The sequence below is a fragment of the Hordeum vulgare genome, chromosome 1H (genome assembly GCF_904849725.1).
Source record: "Hordeum vulgare subsp. vulgare chromosome 1H, MorexV3_pseudomolecules_assembly, whole genome shotgun sequence".
In the NCBI taxonomy this organism is placed as follows: Eukaryota; Viridiplantae; Streptophyta; class Magnoliopsida; order Poales; family Poaceae; genus Hordeum; species Hordeum vulgare.
In genome coordinates this window covers 137,051,558-137,069,745 of record NC_058518.1, presented here as the reverse complement: position 1 = coordinate 137,069,745, position 18,188 = coordinate 137,051,558, and the positions used below count along the sequence as shown (strand labels likewise).

Here is an 18,188-nt window from a genome sequence, read left to right as displayed (position 1 = left end):
GTTCATTACAATGGAGATCCTATTAAAACTTCAAGGGAGTGTTGCAGATTTGTTAATGACGGAATTAGCAGTGGCAGCGACATGGTATATATGGTGGCAGCACCGCCTAATAGTTAAGAAAAATATTGTTTAGTCTCGGAGAAGCACTAGCTATCAAGGTTTTGGTGATGAACTACTTGAGATCAACTAGTCTCAAAGGTCCATAGAGGAAGAGTGATCACATGTGGTCGAAAATGATGTATGGGACGGTGAAAATAAACGTCGATGCCTTGTTCCGATATAAAACACTCTCATGTGCGCGTGTGCTGTGGCTCGTGATGACCGAGAAGGTTTTATTGGTGCAACAAGCTGGTTTTTGGAAACCATAAATGAGGTGGACTCTGCTGAGCTAACTGCCATCACGAACGGATTATACTTGGCTGACCATCTTGAATGTACTAAGGTAGAATTCAAATCAAATTGCTCCTTTACCGTTGACACGATGAATCAGACCGAGAAATATTTAGGACCGACCGTGGCAATCGTCAATGAATAAAAGCAGCTTATAATATTTTTTTAATCCATGTGTTTCAAACATTGTTGCAAAGAGGCTATTTGATTCAAATGAGGCCTTATCTTGTCTACGAGGGAATGGACTTGATCGTTCTGCCTATGATCATCTTGTGGCTGAAATTAAGGATTTGAGGAGAGATAACAATTTATTTCTCAAAAGTTAGCTAGGGATCAAAATAGAGTTGCCGATCGGTTGACACATTATAGTCGTATAGAGTGTATCAGAGCTGTGTGGATGCATGTAGGACCACCATATATTAAGGATCTTTTGTCTCTTAATTGTAACTCTTTTAATATGAGATAAAACTCTTTTCTCCTCGCAAAGAAAAAAACATTGTTATAGAGAGTGCAACCAGGTGGTAGATGAATTAGCAAAACATTCCTTCACTAAGTACTCCCTCCTGTCCTTTTTAGTCTGCATATAAGTTTTGTCCAAAGTCAAAGTATCTCTACTTTGACCAAACTTATAGAAAAAAAATTACGAACATTCACCATGTCAAATCAACATTCTTAGATTCTTTACGAAATGTAGTTTCATAATATATATATTTGGTATTGTAGATATTGATATTTTTTAATATAAATTTGGTCAAACTTTGCAAAGTTTGACTTGACCGAAATCTAATACGCGGAGTAAAAAGGACAGGAGGGAGTACTAGACTTTCTGGGTCTTGAGATCCGTGACTTTATTTCTCCCCTATACTTGTAAACGATATGTAGAAATAAAGTCTATTTGCTGTCAAAAAAATATTAAAGTAAAACTGAAATAAAATAAAAGGGGTATCGTGTTTCAGGAAAAGAAAAGGTAGGGATAGTATCCTGCAAAATTGCCTTTTCTTCCGAATCAATGGTGTAAAATTGCCATAGAGCTCGGTGTGCTCCATTTACTCATTAGCTGTCTCCAGCCTGTTTTATTATTATCAGAAGGAAAGAAAAGCTGTCTCCAGCCTGTAGTCCTCCACTAAAAAAGACGAGGCTATTCAACTCTAACCTCAAACTAACCAAACAAGAAACAGCCGCGTCGGCGAAGCCATACTAGCACTACCAAGAGAGAAAACAATTTTAAAAGAATTTCGAGTTCGTGACAGCGAGAAGCAGAGCCCAGTCGCGGGGCCGCGGGCGTGCGCGTTAGCATGGAGAGCGAGACGGCGGCGCGCGGTGGCCGGAGCCAGCCGCTGGCGGAGGAGGCGGTGGGGTCCAGCCGCACCATGGAGCGCGTCGCCGCTGCGAAGAAGATCATCGAGAACGACTACCGCGAGCGCATGAAGAACCTTCGGGAGCGCAACGAGAGGTACCACCGGCTTCCCATCCCCGTCCCGAAACTCCCGATTATTTTTATTCGGCCGCGTGCGGGTGTACCTGGATCTCGGGGGGTCGGGATGATCGAGGGGTTGGGGATATCTCATCTCAGCGATTCGGGGCTTTATAATTTTATCCTCGGTAGTTTCCGCTGCATGTCTAGCTGGTAATTACTAATTCGGCGACTTTTAGGGTAGATTATACTGTGAGCTATCTTTGTACTTTGGGTTGTGCAATTTTAGTGTAGGTTGGGGCGAGCTGATTCCCTGAGGGATGTTGGATGGTTGACACTATCTGTTAAGTGGATTGAGTTGTTGCTCACTGCTCCCCCGTTGAGCTGAGCATCCTTTGTCAAATGCGGTTCTTGGATTGTAGCTGGAAGAAAACAGGGGCTTGTGTTGTCTGATTGCTTATGTGGAGAATTGGTCTTGACATATTGGTGCTTGCAGCGTGTAGACCTGAGTTTTTTGCTCCATGCTCACTAGTGCTGTCTTTTGTACTTTTTGGGGGCGGTCTGCCTGTTCAGGCATGCGCAGACATGCTGTAAGTTGGGTTTTAGGTCATCTCCAAGTCGGGCACCCATTCCGGCCCCAAATGTCCGACCTGTCCGGTCCAGACACGTTTAGCGGGCACCCATTTTGAGCTGGACTATGGAATCTCCTAGTCTGGCCCCAAATCAAGGGGCGGAGTAGGAGAGTCTGGACGTCTGCCACGTCAGATCCGACACCCGAACCCATGCCAAAAACCCTAACCAGTCCCTTCCCCGTCCACACCCCACACTATCTTTCCACACCCAACCCTGAGGTCGCCACTCGGCCCTGTCCAACATCTTCGAGGTGCTGCCCTCGGAAGGGCCCATGTCGGCCAAATCCGAAGAGTATCAAGCGGCAAGAGTGCCGGGCGAGAGAGAAGGCGCGAGGGGCCAGTGAGGCGGTGTGAGCATGAGCTCCTCTTGCAAGCTACGCCGCTGTGCCGTGTGTGCCTGCACACACATTGCCCCCTGCCTCCACCCACTCCCATCTCCCGTTCATCGTCAACGTCAACATCAGTACATCGAGTCATTGCGGCTCATCCGACAACATACACCACCGGAGGATAGCTTCTCTGCAGGCGCTGCACCCTGTTCACCGGACCTCCCCCGCGTAAGCTCAACGGCGGCCAAAGAGGTGATGATGTCCATGATCAACGATGGTCAAACGAATGGAGGGGGTGGAAAAACAGTACTCGCTAGTGCCAAGATGGAAGTAAAGAAAGTGAATAGAGGAGTTGTATACACCACCAAGGAGGACAAGCTGTTTTGCTTGGCTTGGTTGGGCACAAGCGTTGATCCATTCGCCGGTGTTGAGCAAAGGGATGCGACGTGTTTTAGGAAGGTACCGAGCAAAGGGGTGCGACCTTATTGAGGAAGGTGCATGATTTCTTTCATGACATGAAGAACTACCCGCTGTATCATGTGGCAAAAATCGGTGATTAGAGTGAGAACTCCTTCAATCATCGTTGAACAAGTATTGTGGTGCATATGCCCAAATCAAGAACAGTGCACCAAGTGGCATGGGTACCGTTGAGCTCGTAAGTTTTGCTTCCCACAAAGTTGATCATATGATTTATTTGCCCTATGTTGCAATATTTTTCATCACGTGATTCATTTGCTTTTCTAGCCGGCCTTGCGGCGACATTGTACAAGAAAATCGAGGGTAAGCCATTCACGATTCATCATTGTTGGATCAAATTGACTGGCCAAATCGAATGGAGTGACTTGGCCAATTTACTCAAAGACGCCAACGCCAAAAGTGGCGCAACCTCCCAAATGGATGAAGTTGATGAAACAAGCGGTGGAGTTCAAGGGGGACTTGCACTGGCACCCCTTGTACCGAGGTCGAGGGGGGAAGAAGTGGGAGACCGAGAGGGCAAAGTGCAATCGGGCGGCTAATAAAATGTTGGATAAGTGGGAGGACATTGTTAAGTTTCATGCACTAGCCAACGCAACCAAAGTCCGAACTGATGGAAAGGGCTAGGCAATCCACATATAGTGTAACACCCCCTCTCACGTGTGACAGGGAAGACAAGTCAACACGTGCAACCGGAAGAGAGCGACGGCGCGCGAAGCTCACGTATGACTGAAGAGGCCTCTACGTGGACACAAAGGGGGGCTGCCAACAATTTTTAATAAATTGCGAAAGCCAGGACTTGAACTCAAAACCTTAGCTCTGATACCATGTTAAGCTTCATGCACTAGCCAACGCAACCAAAAGTCCGAACTGATGGAAAGGGCTAGGCAATCCACATATAGTGTAACAGACATCATGGACAAGAACAAGGTGGCAAGTGCCAAACACAATGAGCTCAAGGAGGTAAAGAAGGAGGAGAGGTTTAAAGAGTTCATAGAGATGCAAGCAAAGAAGGTTGACATTGAGGAGAAGAGGCTTGCCGTTCAGATGGTGTGCGAGGAGTCCAAGGTCATGTATGTCAAGGCTGACGACTAGGATGCCGATGCGGCGTTGTGGTTTCACTAAATGCGTTGCATGCTATGCAAGAATTGTTTGTGCACAATTTATCTTCCAATTGTTTGAACATTGATGAAATTCGACTTGGTGAAAAAAATAGGGCGGAGGAAGGACAAACAAGTAGGGAGATTTTTTGTGATAGCCTTGAGATGCCCTTAGTGGCATGTTTTAACAATTATAAATTAGACATAGCAATGTGCTTTAAGGAGTTCGACAATAGTGGGTGGAGCCAGTATTCTGTCATGTGTGCATGTAGGTGGGTCGCCTTTGTGGTGGGACTAAGCGCACATTTGCACTTGACCGAGCTTGACATTGGACGATGAGGCTGACACATTACTTACACTTAGTCAATCAATGTCACAAACAAAACAGATACAAGTGTCTGATCAAAGCCTAAACGAACAAAAGAGACGAAACATTGTGCACATTTTTGGGAGTTTAGGAAAACATTGTGTATTTGTGCAGTAGATAGATTAAGTGTGAACTTGAAATGCTCACTAAGAATATATTTTTGGCGCCTTTTAGCCTCCGTCCAAACAGACATTTAATCACATAGGATAAGTTATAAATGGCTGGTATTATGCCAATAAAAGCTACTCCATCCATCCAAGTTTATTAGGCAACATTTTGGATATCTTCAAGTAAAGAAATTGAATCCCCACAAAAAGGAAAAGAAAACTTTTTGAGAGCGATCTACGTATTATGCATACTAGTTAAGTGCCCGTGCGTTGTTACGGGGCAAAACAACAATTATAGATGAGTTTAAAATTCTTACGTATTTGCTTGGTGACATTCCTATTAAAGATTATTCATCCGTGTCACTCTATTTTAGTTTCCTTATGCATATGCTGTCGAATTGCCACCCTGCATATATCTCCTGCAAAGTTTGTGGCTGGCTTCTGCATCTTGACCGCCTCAACACAAGCTTCAACCTGCACCAGAAAAACCTTCTGCCTTCCGTGACATGCCCGATGTGCATAGCCCATGCAGAGGACCGCCTACATCTATTCGTCCGCTGCCCCTCGGCGGCCAGAGTCTGGCGGAAGGCAGGAATTCATCCGCCTACAAACCCCTTGGAAGGCATTTGGGAAACAGCACCACCGGCAGGGCTGCCAGCGACCAAGATGGTGCTCGTGATCCTGACTATCCTTTGGAAAATTTGGGACGCCAGGAATGCTAAAGTTTTCCGTCAACAAAACCTCCGTTGAGGATGTAACACGGAACTCTCTCTCTCTCTCCGACCTCTCTCTATGGTCTAACCGGCTGAAAACGCCTGAACTTAAAGGCGTGACTTTCTTTCCTCTCGATAGCCTTGTGCTTGCGGGATTACCCACCTAGGTGAAACTTTCCACAAAAAAAAAACTCCTGCTCTAGGAACACACTAATGTAAATTTGTCTACTCTAAACGTTGAGCTGATTGAATACATGAGGTGCAGTTTTAGTGCTACTAGGAGGACGGATAAAGCGTGCTGAGAATGTTAAGAGGGGTCGTGGTAGACCAAACTTGACATGGGAGGAGTCCGTTAAGAGATACCTGAAGGTTTGAAATATCGACAAAGACTTAGCCATGGACAGGGGTGTGTGGAAGTTAGCTATCCATGTTCCAGAGCCATGACTTGGCTTCGAGATCTTAAGGGTTTCAACTCTAGCCTACCCCAACTTGTTTGGGACTGAAAGGCTTGGTTGTTGTTGTTGTTGTAAACGTTGAGCTGAAAATCAACACATAGCTTTCTAACATTCTCTTTGGAGATAAAAACCAAAACAATCACCAACCGCACTATTTGGAATGTAATTGTGCACATCAATCAAGTACAAAAAGTATGAGTCGCCACATACTCAAATGGAAAAGCGAACACAAGTGCGAACTTTGTTCCTGTCCACGCCCTCCTGCAATTATACCTACACATTCCGAATTACAAATCCCCTTCACCCAATCAAAGGAAACCAGCAGCTAGCTCCACAAGCAAGGATCAATGCTTCACGCTTCGCAGAGCTGCACACTGCTGAACACAAGCAATGACCCAATCAGCTCAATAGACGCGCATTCCAAATATCTCTTGAAATTATCTCTCATTCTTGTTTAAATACATTTATTTTAATTTGTCTTCATCCTGGTTTCAGCTACCAAAGTCTAAACTATATATTATTGTATTAAATGTGAATGGAATCTTTCTCTTTCTTGTCATCTTTTTGTGCTCGTAATTTGTAGGGAGTATATATTCATCCTTGGGTCCATTACTTCATTTGAAAACCTTGCCTTTCTTATTGCTTACAGTTACAAGCATATCACACACTGCCGTTTGCTTTCATTTTGTATTGATACTAGAAACTTGGATCCATTGTACAATTGCAGACGCTTGATTTTGGAACAACAGCTAGCTTCTTCTCAAGTTCCTAGAGAGGAGCAGATAAAATTGATAAAGGAGTTGCAGAGGAAGGAGACTGAATACATGAGACTTAAAAGGCATAGAATTTGTGTGGATGACTTTGAGCTGCTCACCATCATTGGAAGAGGTGCTTATGGGGAGGTTTGCATCTTCCAGTATCTACAAGCATGCTTCTGAGTCATTTTAGGCAGTCCAAATTTTGTATCCCTTTCAATTCAACTGTATCTGCTCAATAAATAGTTGGCATTTGCCAAGTAAACATAGTATGCATGCCGATACGTTGACTGGCGGCGCCAGTTGGTTGCATGTAGCATTTCCTAGATATATTGGCTCTAAAATTCCTGATGTTTAAATTACAACTGTTTGTCATGCTGAAACTGCTGACCCCTGTAGGTGATAACTTGATTTGTTGTTCTGATAGGTTCAACTATGCCGGGATAAATCCTCTGGTAATATTTATGCAATGAAAAAACTAAAGAAGTCTGAAATGGTTGTCAAGGGTCAGGTATGCTAAGAGTACTGTACTGTTTGTTCTGCATTTTGTTTTCTTTGTAGTATTTGTGGATATGTTCGAACATTTTAGTTTTGATATATTTTGATGCTAGCCACAAAAGCAGTCTCATCATGTAAGAAGTAACAATGATAATGCCATGCTAGAGAACTCAAAATGGCCTGTACATTGACCTGTGTGTTAAGTTCTGACTGAATTTATTTTATGAGATTGTAGAGTAAGAGTATAGATAAGTGGTTCAGATTGTAAGAGTAGGACTGTCGATCATGGTCAGGAATTCTCTGTTATTTTTCTACTCTACAAAGAAAAATTACCGCAGTACAATTTTTGATGTACTGTTGTTTTCGTGAACTTTTGTTTAACGTGAGAGGCTTTGTATGTTAGTTCCCAGATTATTCATTTTTCTTTGAATTGAAATATTTTCAACTATTATTATGGGAATATTTAGTAAGTTTAGTTTGCCCTGTTCTTCCTTTTGGAACTAATATTTTCTTTACATCTATTAGGTGGAACATGTTAGATCTGAAAGAAACTTGCTGGCTGAAGTTGGTAGCCACTGCATTGTGAAACTGTACTATTCTTTCCAAGATGCTGAGTATCTCTACCTTATCATGGAGTACCTTCCCGGAGGTGATATGATGACCCTCCTCATGAGAGAGGATACCTTAACTGAAAATGTGGCTCGATTCTATATTGCCGAGACAGTTCTTGCCATTGAGTCTATTCATAAACATAATTACATCCACAGGTCACATACTTCCGAATCTTATTTGCATATGCTATATTCTATATATGTTTATTCATTTTTTTTGTTTTATTGCCCTTACAGGGATATTAAGCCTGATAATCTCCTTCTCGATAAGAATGGACACATGAAGTTGTCAGATTTTGGCTTATGCAAGCCAATTGACTGTACCAAATTGTCAACCTTGAATGAAGATGAACCTATGACTGATGAAAACCTTAGGGAGTCCATGGATATTGATTATTCTCTCTCTGATACAGCAAATGGTAGAAGGTGGAGAAGTCCAAATGAACAGCTTCAGCACTGGCAGAAGAACAGGAGAAAATTGGTGCGCGCTTGCTTACCATATCGAGCATCCAACTAGTTACATATAACTCTATTTGTTCTTTTTTCTTATTATGTGGGCATAAATTCTCAACATCATTTCTCCAGAGGGAAAAGTATCGCCAAACATTTCCATTTTAAATGAATTTCAGGCATTTTCTACTGTCGGTACACCTGATTATATTGCTCCTGAGGTTTTACTAAAAAAGGGATATGGAGTTGAGTGTGACTGGTAGGTTAAGAATTTCATATTCACATACTTCATTCCTTGTTTTGATCTTCAAGACAAAAAATTAAACTTGTCTCTTGTTTTAAATAACTGTTGTATGATTGCTTATTTTTTATTTGCATGCAGGTGGTCTCTGGGTGCAATCATGTATGAGATGCTTGTTGGGTATCCACCATTCTATTCTGATGATCCGATAACCACATGCCGAAAGGTTTGTTTGCTGAATAATGTATCTATAATTGAATCGTTAAGCCCATGCAGTTGCGTGTTATATACATGTAAATTTGGACATGCCATTGCAAAATTTGCAGTAAAATTGCAATCTTTGCAGTGGCATTATTATAATCTTTCCTTGTACTTGTAACATATCTTATGAGAGTTGTCTTTGTGGTCAAGATCATTACATTGTCTAGTGAGTTGAAATATGTTGCAGATAATAGGATCCCACCAACTGGTGGGATAGAGCTCTTTTTCTTTCTGTGGGAGTTATTATCATATAGTTCTCTTCTTCCACTGAGGGTGGATATACGTTTTTCCTTTTTCGAATGAGAATTTCATGGCATATTCTATTTGTTATAAGTCTAAATACACATTGATTCATTATATAACAATATATTTACTGCTTGTGGGTTATACTGATTTTGATTCTTTTTTTAGAACAGTCGTACTGTAGTGTAGTGGTTTACTTTGATTATCTTAGTTATTATAGTTTAGTATGGAGCTTATTTTAGCTGCAAGTAAAACTTACTGAAAACATTGCTACGCATTTGCTACTTGTGTTGTTGTGCAGGAACATACAAATTTTCACGTCCAGATCACCCTAGTTGAATGAGGTAGATGAAATATAGTTAGCGAAGTAGTTCCTTGCTCTGCAACGTTTGCCAAATGTTACTAACCTTGATTCTCTCCCATGTGTGGAAGTGTGGGCATAAATTCTCACTGTGAGCTTTAAATTACTCTTATGCTGGCATGATTTCAAATCCTGGACTACCTGTCTTTGAATTTCATATAATTGACATTAAACTTATATATTTTGGTCTCTTTTTCTGGGTATATATAACGTGAGAAAGATGAGTACCCATATTCTATAAGCGCTCCCACTTTCTGTTGTAAGTACTGCACTGACTCTGCTCTACTACTTCCTAGATTGTACATTGGAGAAGCTATTTAAAATTTCCAGAAAATCCAAGGTTGTCTCCTGAAGCTAAGGATCTCATTTGTCGGTTCTTATGTGATGTTGACCACAGGATTGGAAGTGGAGGGGCAGATCAAATAAAGGTATTTGTCTCTCAAAAGTATCTGCTGTCCCCAGTTGCAAATATAAGTTATGTTAAAATCCATGCTGGTAAAACATTTTCAGATTTAGTCATCCATATACAAAATAGTACCTAAATTGGCTGGCTGAAAGTGGTATTACTATATATCATGAAATATAGTTGCATACTCCTATATAAACCAGGTCCTTGTATGTAATAACAATCAGGTCTTCTAGTTTCTATCCCTGACCCATCTGAGTCTCTCTATCTAATATCTGCTACCCTTCTAATCACCGGCAATGGCGCCTTGATGCAGAGGATGAACTCATCCCCTTGTGTCCCACCCCTATACATACATACATACATACATACATACATACATACAATTCCATCCGAGTATTGCTTACATATGTTATGTTTGTTGTTATACACCTAATTTCTTTTCCTTAGGCTCATCCTTGGTTTCATGGAGTTGAATGGGATAAGCTTTATGAAATGGAGGCGGCGTTTAAGCCTCAAGTAAATGATGAATTGGATACACAGAATTTTCAGAAGTTTGACGAGGTGAGCAAGTTCTTTTGCATTAGTTTTCTGTGTGTTTGATCCTTTAAACTAGATCGACCAGGGACACCCTGGTGGCATTTATTGCAGAAGTCAACCCGAGCACCCACCTTGTGGTTTGCTTCGTTAAATATTCCCAACTTTCAAGAATATTTCGTTTCATATTCAGTATGTCCTCCTAGGAGGATTGTAACTCAAACCCTTCCTTTTCAATGAAATGAAACACAAAGGCCTTTTGCGTCTTCTCAAAAAATATATTAAATATGTCATTCTTTCAGCTCCATATGCTTTTCTGTCGAGCATAAATTATCTTTATCAGTTCTTTTCTTCTCTGCAGGTAGATCCCGCTCCAGCAAGAACAGGTTCTGGGTCCTCAAGAAAGGTATGAATTTATGAACCCTCAGATGCAACAAAACTACTCTGAAAGCATGTTCAGCCTTGTATGCCCATTTTTGACTCATCTTTTAGACCACATGATATTGTTGATAATGACCACATGATATTGTTGATAGTATTAATACATTCATAATCTGTTTCTTTAATTCCATAATGTTATAGTTCTGTGTATTTAATTTAACCTATACGTGGAGAAAGACAGGGTAAGCACAAATATGTCCGTGTCAAGGTTATCCATCATCCTATCAACTCCAGCTCTACTAATTAAGTGATTCATTATCCTGCAACCTTTGTAACAGACTACATGCAATTATTTCGTTATTTACTCTGAAGCTCTTCGTCATTGCTTTGAAACATTATTGCAGATGATTCCTAATTCTAAAGACCTTAGCTTTGTGGGCTATACATACAAGAACTTCGAAGCTGTGAAAGGTTTGCTTCAGTCTGCAGGTTTGTTTCCTTGTAATCATTAGTCATTTTAGATGATTTGCTAAGTTTACTATAACTGCCTGACACACCTCCCCTCCCTCCCCAAAGCACACAGTTTCTTTTAACCTTTATTTTGCTATTTGTTCCCAGATATTATGGTGAAGTCCCTGTTTCGTTTTCCTTTTTCTTAAAATAGTCCCCAGATATTGGGGGATTTTTTCCCCATATACTGGCTAATTCATTGAAAAACAAAAGCTCTGCTTTTAGATAGCTGTACCTGGTGTTTATACTTGCCAATCCCCCTTTACATCGATGCTGCAAATGGGTCTATCTTTCCCAGATTAGCCCAATGGTAGAAATAGTAACTGTCCTAAGCGCCATCCCAGTGCATCAGCTGCTAGCGATCGCACCCCCCAAAAAGACCCTCAAGCAGCTTGAGAAGATTCAACGCGGATTCCTCTGGGCGTGGCGCGCTGCGGCCAACGGTGGGCACTGCCACGTGAACTGGAACTGCGTCTGCCGCCCCATCGAGTTTGGGGGCCTGGGCGTACGCGATCTCGAACGTGCCGGACTCGCACTGCGGCTTCGCTGGTTATGGTTTTCAAGAACAGATCCCGAGCGTGCATGGCAAGGGCTTGACCAGTTCTCGCGTGTGGAGCATGCGCTGTTCTGGGCATCCTCTTACATGGTCGTCGGGAACAGCATGACCGCCCTGCTCTGGGAGGATCGGTGGATCAACGGCCGATCCGTCCGCGAGCTCATGCCCCGCCTGTATGACTGCATACCCAAGCGCCGACGCACGACCTGATCTGTGGCGGACGGACTCAATGGCAACTCCTGGGCACGCGACATCCACGACACATTAGGCTTGCACGAGATCGGTCAGTACCTGCAGCTCTGGCAGATCATGCAACACATCGAGCTGTCGGCTGCCCCGGACCAGTTGACCTGGAAGTGGACAGTCTCTGCGAAGTCCTGTTACCTGGCCACATTCCATGGATCGACGGCCTGCTACTCCTGGAAGCTCATATGGAAAAGTTGGGCGCCGCCGAGGGTCAAAGTCTTCCATTGGCTGGCCAACCAGGATCGTTGTTGGACCGCCGAGAGGTTGGCCTGCCATGGACTGCAGCACCATCCATGCCGCCTCCTATGCGATCAAGAGCCGGAAACCTTACGGCACCTGCTGCTGGAATGCCCATTCGCTCGTGAGGCATGGCATGAGACCCTGGCCTGGCTTCGCATTCCAGCACCTATACCCAGCCGCGAGCCCTCGCTCATGGACTGGTGGATGCATGCCAAGGAGAACACGCCGTGGATCCTCCACAAAGCCCTGAAATCAGCCGCGCTGCTCGTGCCCTGGATGGTTTGGAAGCACAGAAACAGCTGCGTCTTCGACAATGCAACACCATCCATGAATACGCTTCTAGATAGGATCAAGGATGAGGCCCGTTCTTGGGCGGCTGCCGGGGCACCTGGCCTCCGGCTTGTGATTCCACAAACCTGGGATGTCCACTGACCGTAATGTATTCATGTCCTAGGACGATTGTACCTGAACTCCTTCTCAATGCAAAGAAACACAGATGCCTTTTGCGTTTTCTCGAAAAAAAGAAATAGCAACTGCTCATTGGTTAGTTTTGCTCCTTTCAGCTCGGTAGTAGTTGCTGTTTTTCAGTCCACTTGACCATTTCTGTTGATTTTGATTACCTGTTAGATTATTCTTTTTAGCATAGCTACAATTTTATATTCATCATGTGTTGCCACCATATATGTTACTATACACTACAGTAGTACATGTGCACATTATGTCAGATTGGTACAATGCCTTCACTTTGTTAGTTTCATTCCTTACTTGCAACAGCTTATGTAAACATAAACACATGCAGGTTTGGACAAAAGCTCCTCGTTTACAAGCCAACCTAGTGGATCAGCATCTGGTAGAGTATTATTTCCTTTTGTTGGCTTGTGTAAACACCTGGCTGGAATACCCCTTGCTTATGCCATTTTATCCTGTTTGAACCCTTACAATCCCAGATACAACCGACATGGATTCATCAGCAGAAGCCAATGGAAGCGATACACACATGCGCACTGTTTCATCTGCCGATTATATGATGCAATAAGCAGCCCTGCTGTGACTGAAATACCCGTCGCCGCACCAGCATGATTCGCCTTCAGTGATGTGGCTTCATCCAAAGCGATCTGCTTGATTTTAGTCAGGTCACGCGCCCTACTTATCGTTGGCGAGCATTTTGTTTTAGGTGTACAAATTAGTCAGTATATGCAACGGCGCATGTGCTGGGCTTGGTCGGATATGGTACTGAGCTGCTTGGTTGCCCAGGTTGGCAGGTTATTGCCTTCCTTGCGGCAGTTCGTAGCCTGCCAACGTATGATCATCATAGGATAGGAGAAGAATTAAAGAGACGATATTCGTGGTAGGCTAGCCATTGTTGCTTGCTGCTGGATGTTTTTTTTTTCTTCTTCCAGTTCTAACTGCCTGATACTTTGATATGCATCGAGTATAATTATCTGTTGGAACTTGCACATAACTGGTTCATCTGTGGTTTAAACCGAGTTTCTATATTTTAAATGCCCAGTATAGCCGGTTACGTTTCTTTATTTTTTTTTCTTATAAAAAGTGATGTTTCTTCACTCTAGGACTTATGTATATCCAACGTAAGGATCGACACAACAAATTTGATGTTTTTTTCCCTTATAGAATACATTGTGGAGATGAGTACTCCCTCCGTTTCTAAATATAAGTTTTTTTTAAGGTTTTATTAAAAGACGTAAAACTCCATCGTTCAGCCGGTTGATGCATCGACACCATCCACTGCTTTCTTAGCCGTCGGCTCACCGCTGATGACAAGTCTCATGCAGCCAGTTTTTCTGTTATGTAACAAGAGTATTGTTTTAAAAGGTTTCTGCAACACAGGTATTGTTTAAAAAAAAAGGTTCGGTGGTGAAGTTTTTTTTCAGCAATAGGCTAGTTTCAAAAGATTTCTGCAACATAGTTTTTTTTTTTGAAAAGAAGAAAATGGTTCAACAATGAATATACTTTTCTTTCGCAATAAGGGTCTTGTTTGAAAAACATAGCTCCGGTTGCAGAAAGTGTTGGAGGAGTGCTAGTTGTGAGAGGGTACAAGTTAAAGTTTTTTGCAACATGATCTTTGTTGTAAAAGTTTTTTTCGCAACAGTATCTATGTTGCAAAAAGACAAAGAATTTTTTTTTCAAAAATTCTGCAACCTGATCTGTATATTGCAAAAGTTTTCTGCAACATACATTTGTTGCAAAGATTTTTGTGGCACGACCTCTATGCAAATGTTTTCAAATGTTTTCATAACATTACCTCTGTTGCAAAAATGAAAAACGTCGCTTGGCTGCTTGATGACATAGGATCTGACGGCTTGCAACCCGGTTGATTTTGGTAGACGCGTAGCAGCCCCTTTAAAAGACTACACATGAATGTTTATAGACATATTTTAAAATATAGATTTATTCATTTTGTTTCGTATGTAGTCTTCTAATGAAATTTCTAGAAAGACTTATAGAGTAGTACAATATTTAAGAACGAAGGGGGTATAAGAGAAGAAGAGTCGAGCGGTCAGATCCCGCTGATATACTCGAAAGACTCAATACTCATGAATTCCAACAGGAAGAAAAGAGAGATCTGTATGGACCAAGCTACTCTAGACCTCGTGCGCTGAAGGCCAAAGCGATTTCCTCATCTGAAGAAGAAGACTCAGATTGCAGCATTGGTGATCCTGAAGAACTTGGACATGAGCTTGTAATGCTCGTGAGGAAATTCCAGAAGTTTACAAGGCGTGACCAGTTTGGCAAATCTTTAAGAAGAGATATGAGTAAATCAGAATCTTCATCTGAGGACTACAAGAAAAGAACCTGTCACAAATGCAAGAAATCTGGCACTATATTGCTGATTGTCCTCGCTGGGTGAAGGAATCAAAGAAGAAGAAATACAAGGATGAAAGTTCTGATGACTTATAGAAAAAGAAGAAATCTTCAAAATCCTCATCCTCAAAGTCCTCACCACACAAGAAGACTAGTTTCAGAAAGGCTCGGGCACTCATTGGCAAGGAAATTGATTCTGAGGAGGAGTCTGAGGAATGTGATGAAGAGGAAGGTTCTGATGAAGACTCGTAGTCTGGTGTGACAAGTCTTGCACTGGCTACCACATTCGTTAGCAAGTCAATCTTCAACCTTGAAGAAAATGACAACGCTATCTACACTGATGACTATGCTGATGACTACGCTCGAACCTATTGCTTCATGGCAAAAGGTTCAAAGGTACCAAATGACACTTCCTCCTCTGATTCAAGTGACTGTGAACCTGATAATTATAAAAAACCCAATTACAGTAAACTTCCCAATATTGCAACTAAGCAACAAAGTGCCATTGAAAAGCTTCAAAAACTGCTAGACAGAACCGATGATCTGTTGAATGATGAAATGAATCATACTCAAATCCTCACTGAAGATGTGAAAAGTCTTCAGTCTAGATTTGATAGTCTTCGAGATCGTTATGGCACACTCTTGGCTGATCATGAGAAACTTTCCTATGAATTTTTTCAAAGTAACTTGATCTTGAGAAGTTGAAGATGTCTCATGATGATCTTCGAATGGAAAACGATTCATTGCTTGCTCAACAGATCAGTGCCGCTCAGGTTGAATTCACTCCACCATGTCTGAAATGCACTGAGCGTGAAACTGCCAATTCTTCACCAGAATCATCAAATGCTTCTATTGCTACAAATTCTTCAACTGCTCCTGTGGTAACAAATCCTTACTTGAGGAAACCACAAATAGTACTGACGAAAATGCATGGTTGAAGGAATTGTATGTGACAGACATGTACAAAAGCCTCAAAGGGCATCAAACCCTTTGTGATGTGCTCAAAAAGTAGATTTTGAACAGGAACCCGAGGAAAGATGGAATTGCCTTTGAAAGGAAACTGAATGCTGATGGATCATACTGAAAACCTGAGCAGTATCCCAAAACCTCATGGGTTACTGCTAAAGGACCTCCTCTTGATCCATCCAATCCATCATGCTTTGCATGTGAATTATCCTATTCCTCACACGAGTCATTTGGCTCCAACCATAAACTGTTTAAAAATCAATCTGGTGAAGTATTTGCTCGATATGTTGGAACTAACTGCAGGAATGGACCACCCCCGAGGAAAATCTGGGTCCCCAAAAGTTGCTTGGAAAATCTTCAGGTGAATGTCCTCATGACACCACCTGTGAAGAACCTGAACCCCAGATCAAATTCCTCAGGTGGACCAAAGTCTTCCAGAAGATCAAAATCCTCAACTAGTCAAAACTATGCTCGTACTCGTGCTAATGCTTCTGATATGCAGGGAAATTACAAGGGATATGAATATGAGCATTATACCTCAAATCATTATGTTCATAAATCCTCAAAGAACTTCTCTGCCTATTCATTTGAGTACTCTAACCCCGTACTGTGACGAGAAGTGCATTAGCTTCAATGCTCCCTTTCTCATATGGTGCTCGCAAGATGATGAACTGTTTGCCACCCCTTCAGATGTGGTTGGTGAAGAAATTGAACTAATCACTTCTGCAGGTCACGTCTCCAGATGAAAATCATCATCTGAAGAATTTGCTGGAGACCCGAGGAAAATGCTTGATTGGACGCAAGCTAAAATTGATGAAATGATAACATTTCACACGTCCTCAAATTTACTGTTTATGATGAAATTCCTATCTAATGAAATTGATACCATATTATTCAAGTATGAAGCATATGAGATGGTAAGCTGTACTAATTCATCTGCAGGATGACAAACCCAAGAGTACTGAGTGGGTTCTTGATAGTGGTTGCACAAACCACATGACCGGTGATAAAAGATTGCTGATGAATATGCCACCGACTCCATCACCACTGAAGCAAATCACTTATATTGACAAAGGTAAAAGGAAGGTATTGGGACTTGGCAACGTGGTTATTTCCAAGGACAGACACATGGACAAAGTGATGCTGGTCGAATCCCTTGGGTTTAACCTTATGTCAGTCTCAATGCTTTGTGATCTTGATATGGTTGTTATCTTTGGAAAATATAGATGTGTAGTCATCATGGAATCTGACAGATCCAAAGTCTTTGAAGGCTTTAGGAGAGGAGATTTGTACGTTGTTGATTTTTCCACAGGTCCTCAACCAGCCACATGCTTACTAGCAAAAACCTCAGAAGGCTGGCTATGGCATCGAAGACTTGGTCATGCAGGCATGAGTAATTCACACACGCTGGCGAAGAAAAAGCATGTCATTGGCATCAAATCCGTCAAATTCCTCAAAGACCACCTCTGCGGTGCTTGTGAGTCTGAAAAAATGACCAGATCCAAACACCCCTCGAAGACTATCATGACTACTACTCGTCCGTTTGAATTGCTTCACATGGATCTGTTTAGATCTACTCATTATGCTACTCTAACCAATGCAACATCCTTATATGGCTTTGTCATCGTTGATGACTATTCTCGATACACTTGGGTACATATCATTCTGTATAAAACTGAAGTGCGGGAAGTCTTCAAACGATTTTCCTCAAGGGCCTCGACGAACTTCGACGTCAAGATCAAACACATCAGGAGTGATAACGGGACAGAATTCAAAAATACTATTCTTGATGATTATCTTGATGAACTTGGTGTTACTCACGAATTATGTGCTCCCTATACTGCTCAACAGAATGGCGTCATTGAACGCAAGAACATGACTCTGGTTGAAATGGCACGGACCATGCTTGAAGAATATCAGACTCCTCGTCGTTTCTGGCCTGAAGCTATCAACACTGCTTGCCACATCATCAACAGGGTATATCTTCACAAATTCCTCAAGAAAACCTCATATAAACTCCTCACTGACAAGAAACCCAATGTAAGTATTTCAAAGTCTTTGGTGCAAGATGCTGGATTAGAGATCCTCACCATAGCTCAAAATTTGCACCTAAAGCACATGA

General features: G+C 42.2%; 1 protein-coding gene across 2 annotated transcripts; it reads left to right on the top strand.

Annotated features, from left to right (window-relative positions):
* Window positions 1-1,412: 1,412 nt before the first annotated feature.
* On the top strand, window positions 1,413-13,734 carry LOC123427165 (serine/threonine-protein kinase 38-like). Of its 2 annotated transcripts, XM_045111140.1 has the most exons (13): window positions 1,413-1,843; window positions 6,709-6,883; window positions 7,164-7,247; window positions 7,760-8,001; window positions 8,083-8,326; window positions 8,475-8,554; window positions 8,678-8,762; window positions 9,698-9,829; window positions 10,258-10,371; window positions 10,706-10,750; window positions 11,130-11,214; window positions 13,077-13,127; window positions 13,225-13,734. In XM_045111140.1, the coding sequence occupies exons 1-13, from the start codon at window positions 1,686-1,688 to the stop codon at window positions 13,311-13,313; spliced, it is 1,584 nt and encodes a 527-aa protein (XP_044967075.1). In that variant the 5' UTR covers window positions 1,413-1,685; the 3' UTR covers window positions 13,314-13,734. The 2 variants fall into 2 exon arrangements, with proteins under 2 accessions (XP_044967075.1, XP_044967084.1); XM_045111149.1 differs by lacking the exon at window positions 1,413-1,843 and having other exon boundaries at window positions 6,739-6,869.
* Window positions 13,735-18,188: the final 4,454 nt, after the last annotated feature.

Coding starts and splice junctions, on each gene's coding strand:
- LOC123427165 (XM_045111140.1), top strand. CDS start 1,686: ATGGAGAGCGAGACGGCGGCGCGCGGTGGCCGGAGCCAGCCGCTGGCG. Junction 9,830..10,257: donor GAGGGGCAGATCAAATAAAG/GTATTTGTCTCT, acceptor TCTTTTCCTTAG/GCTCATCCTTGGTTTCATGG. Junction 11,215..13,076: donor AGGTTTGCTTCAGTCTGCAG/GTTTGTTTCCTT, acceptor AAACACATGCAG/GTTTGGACAAAAGCTCCTCG.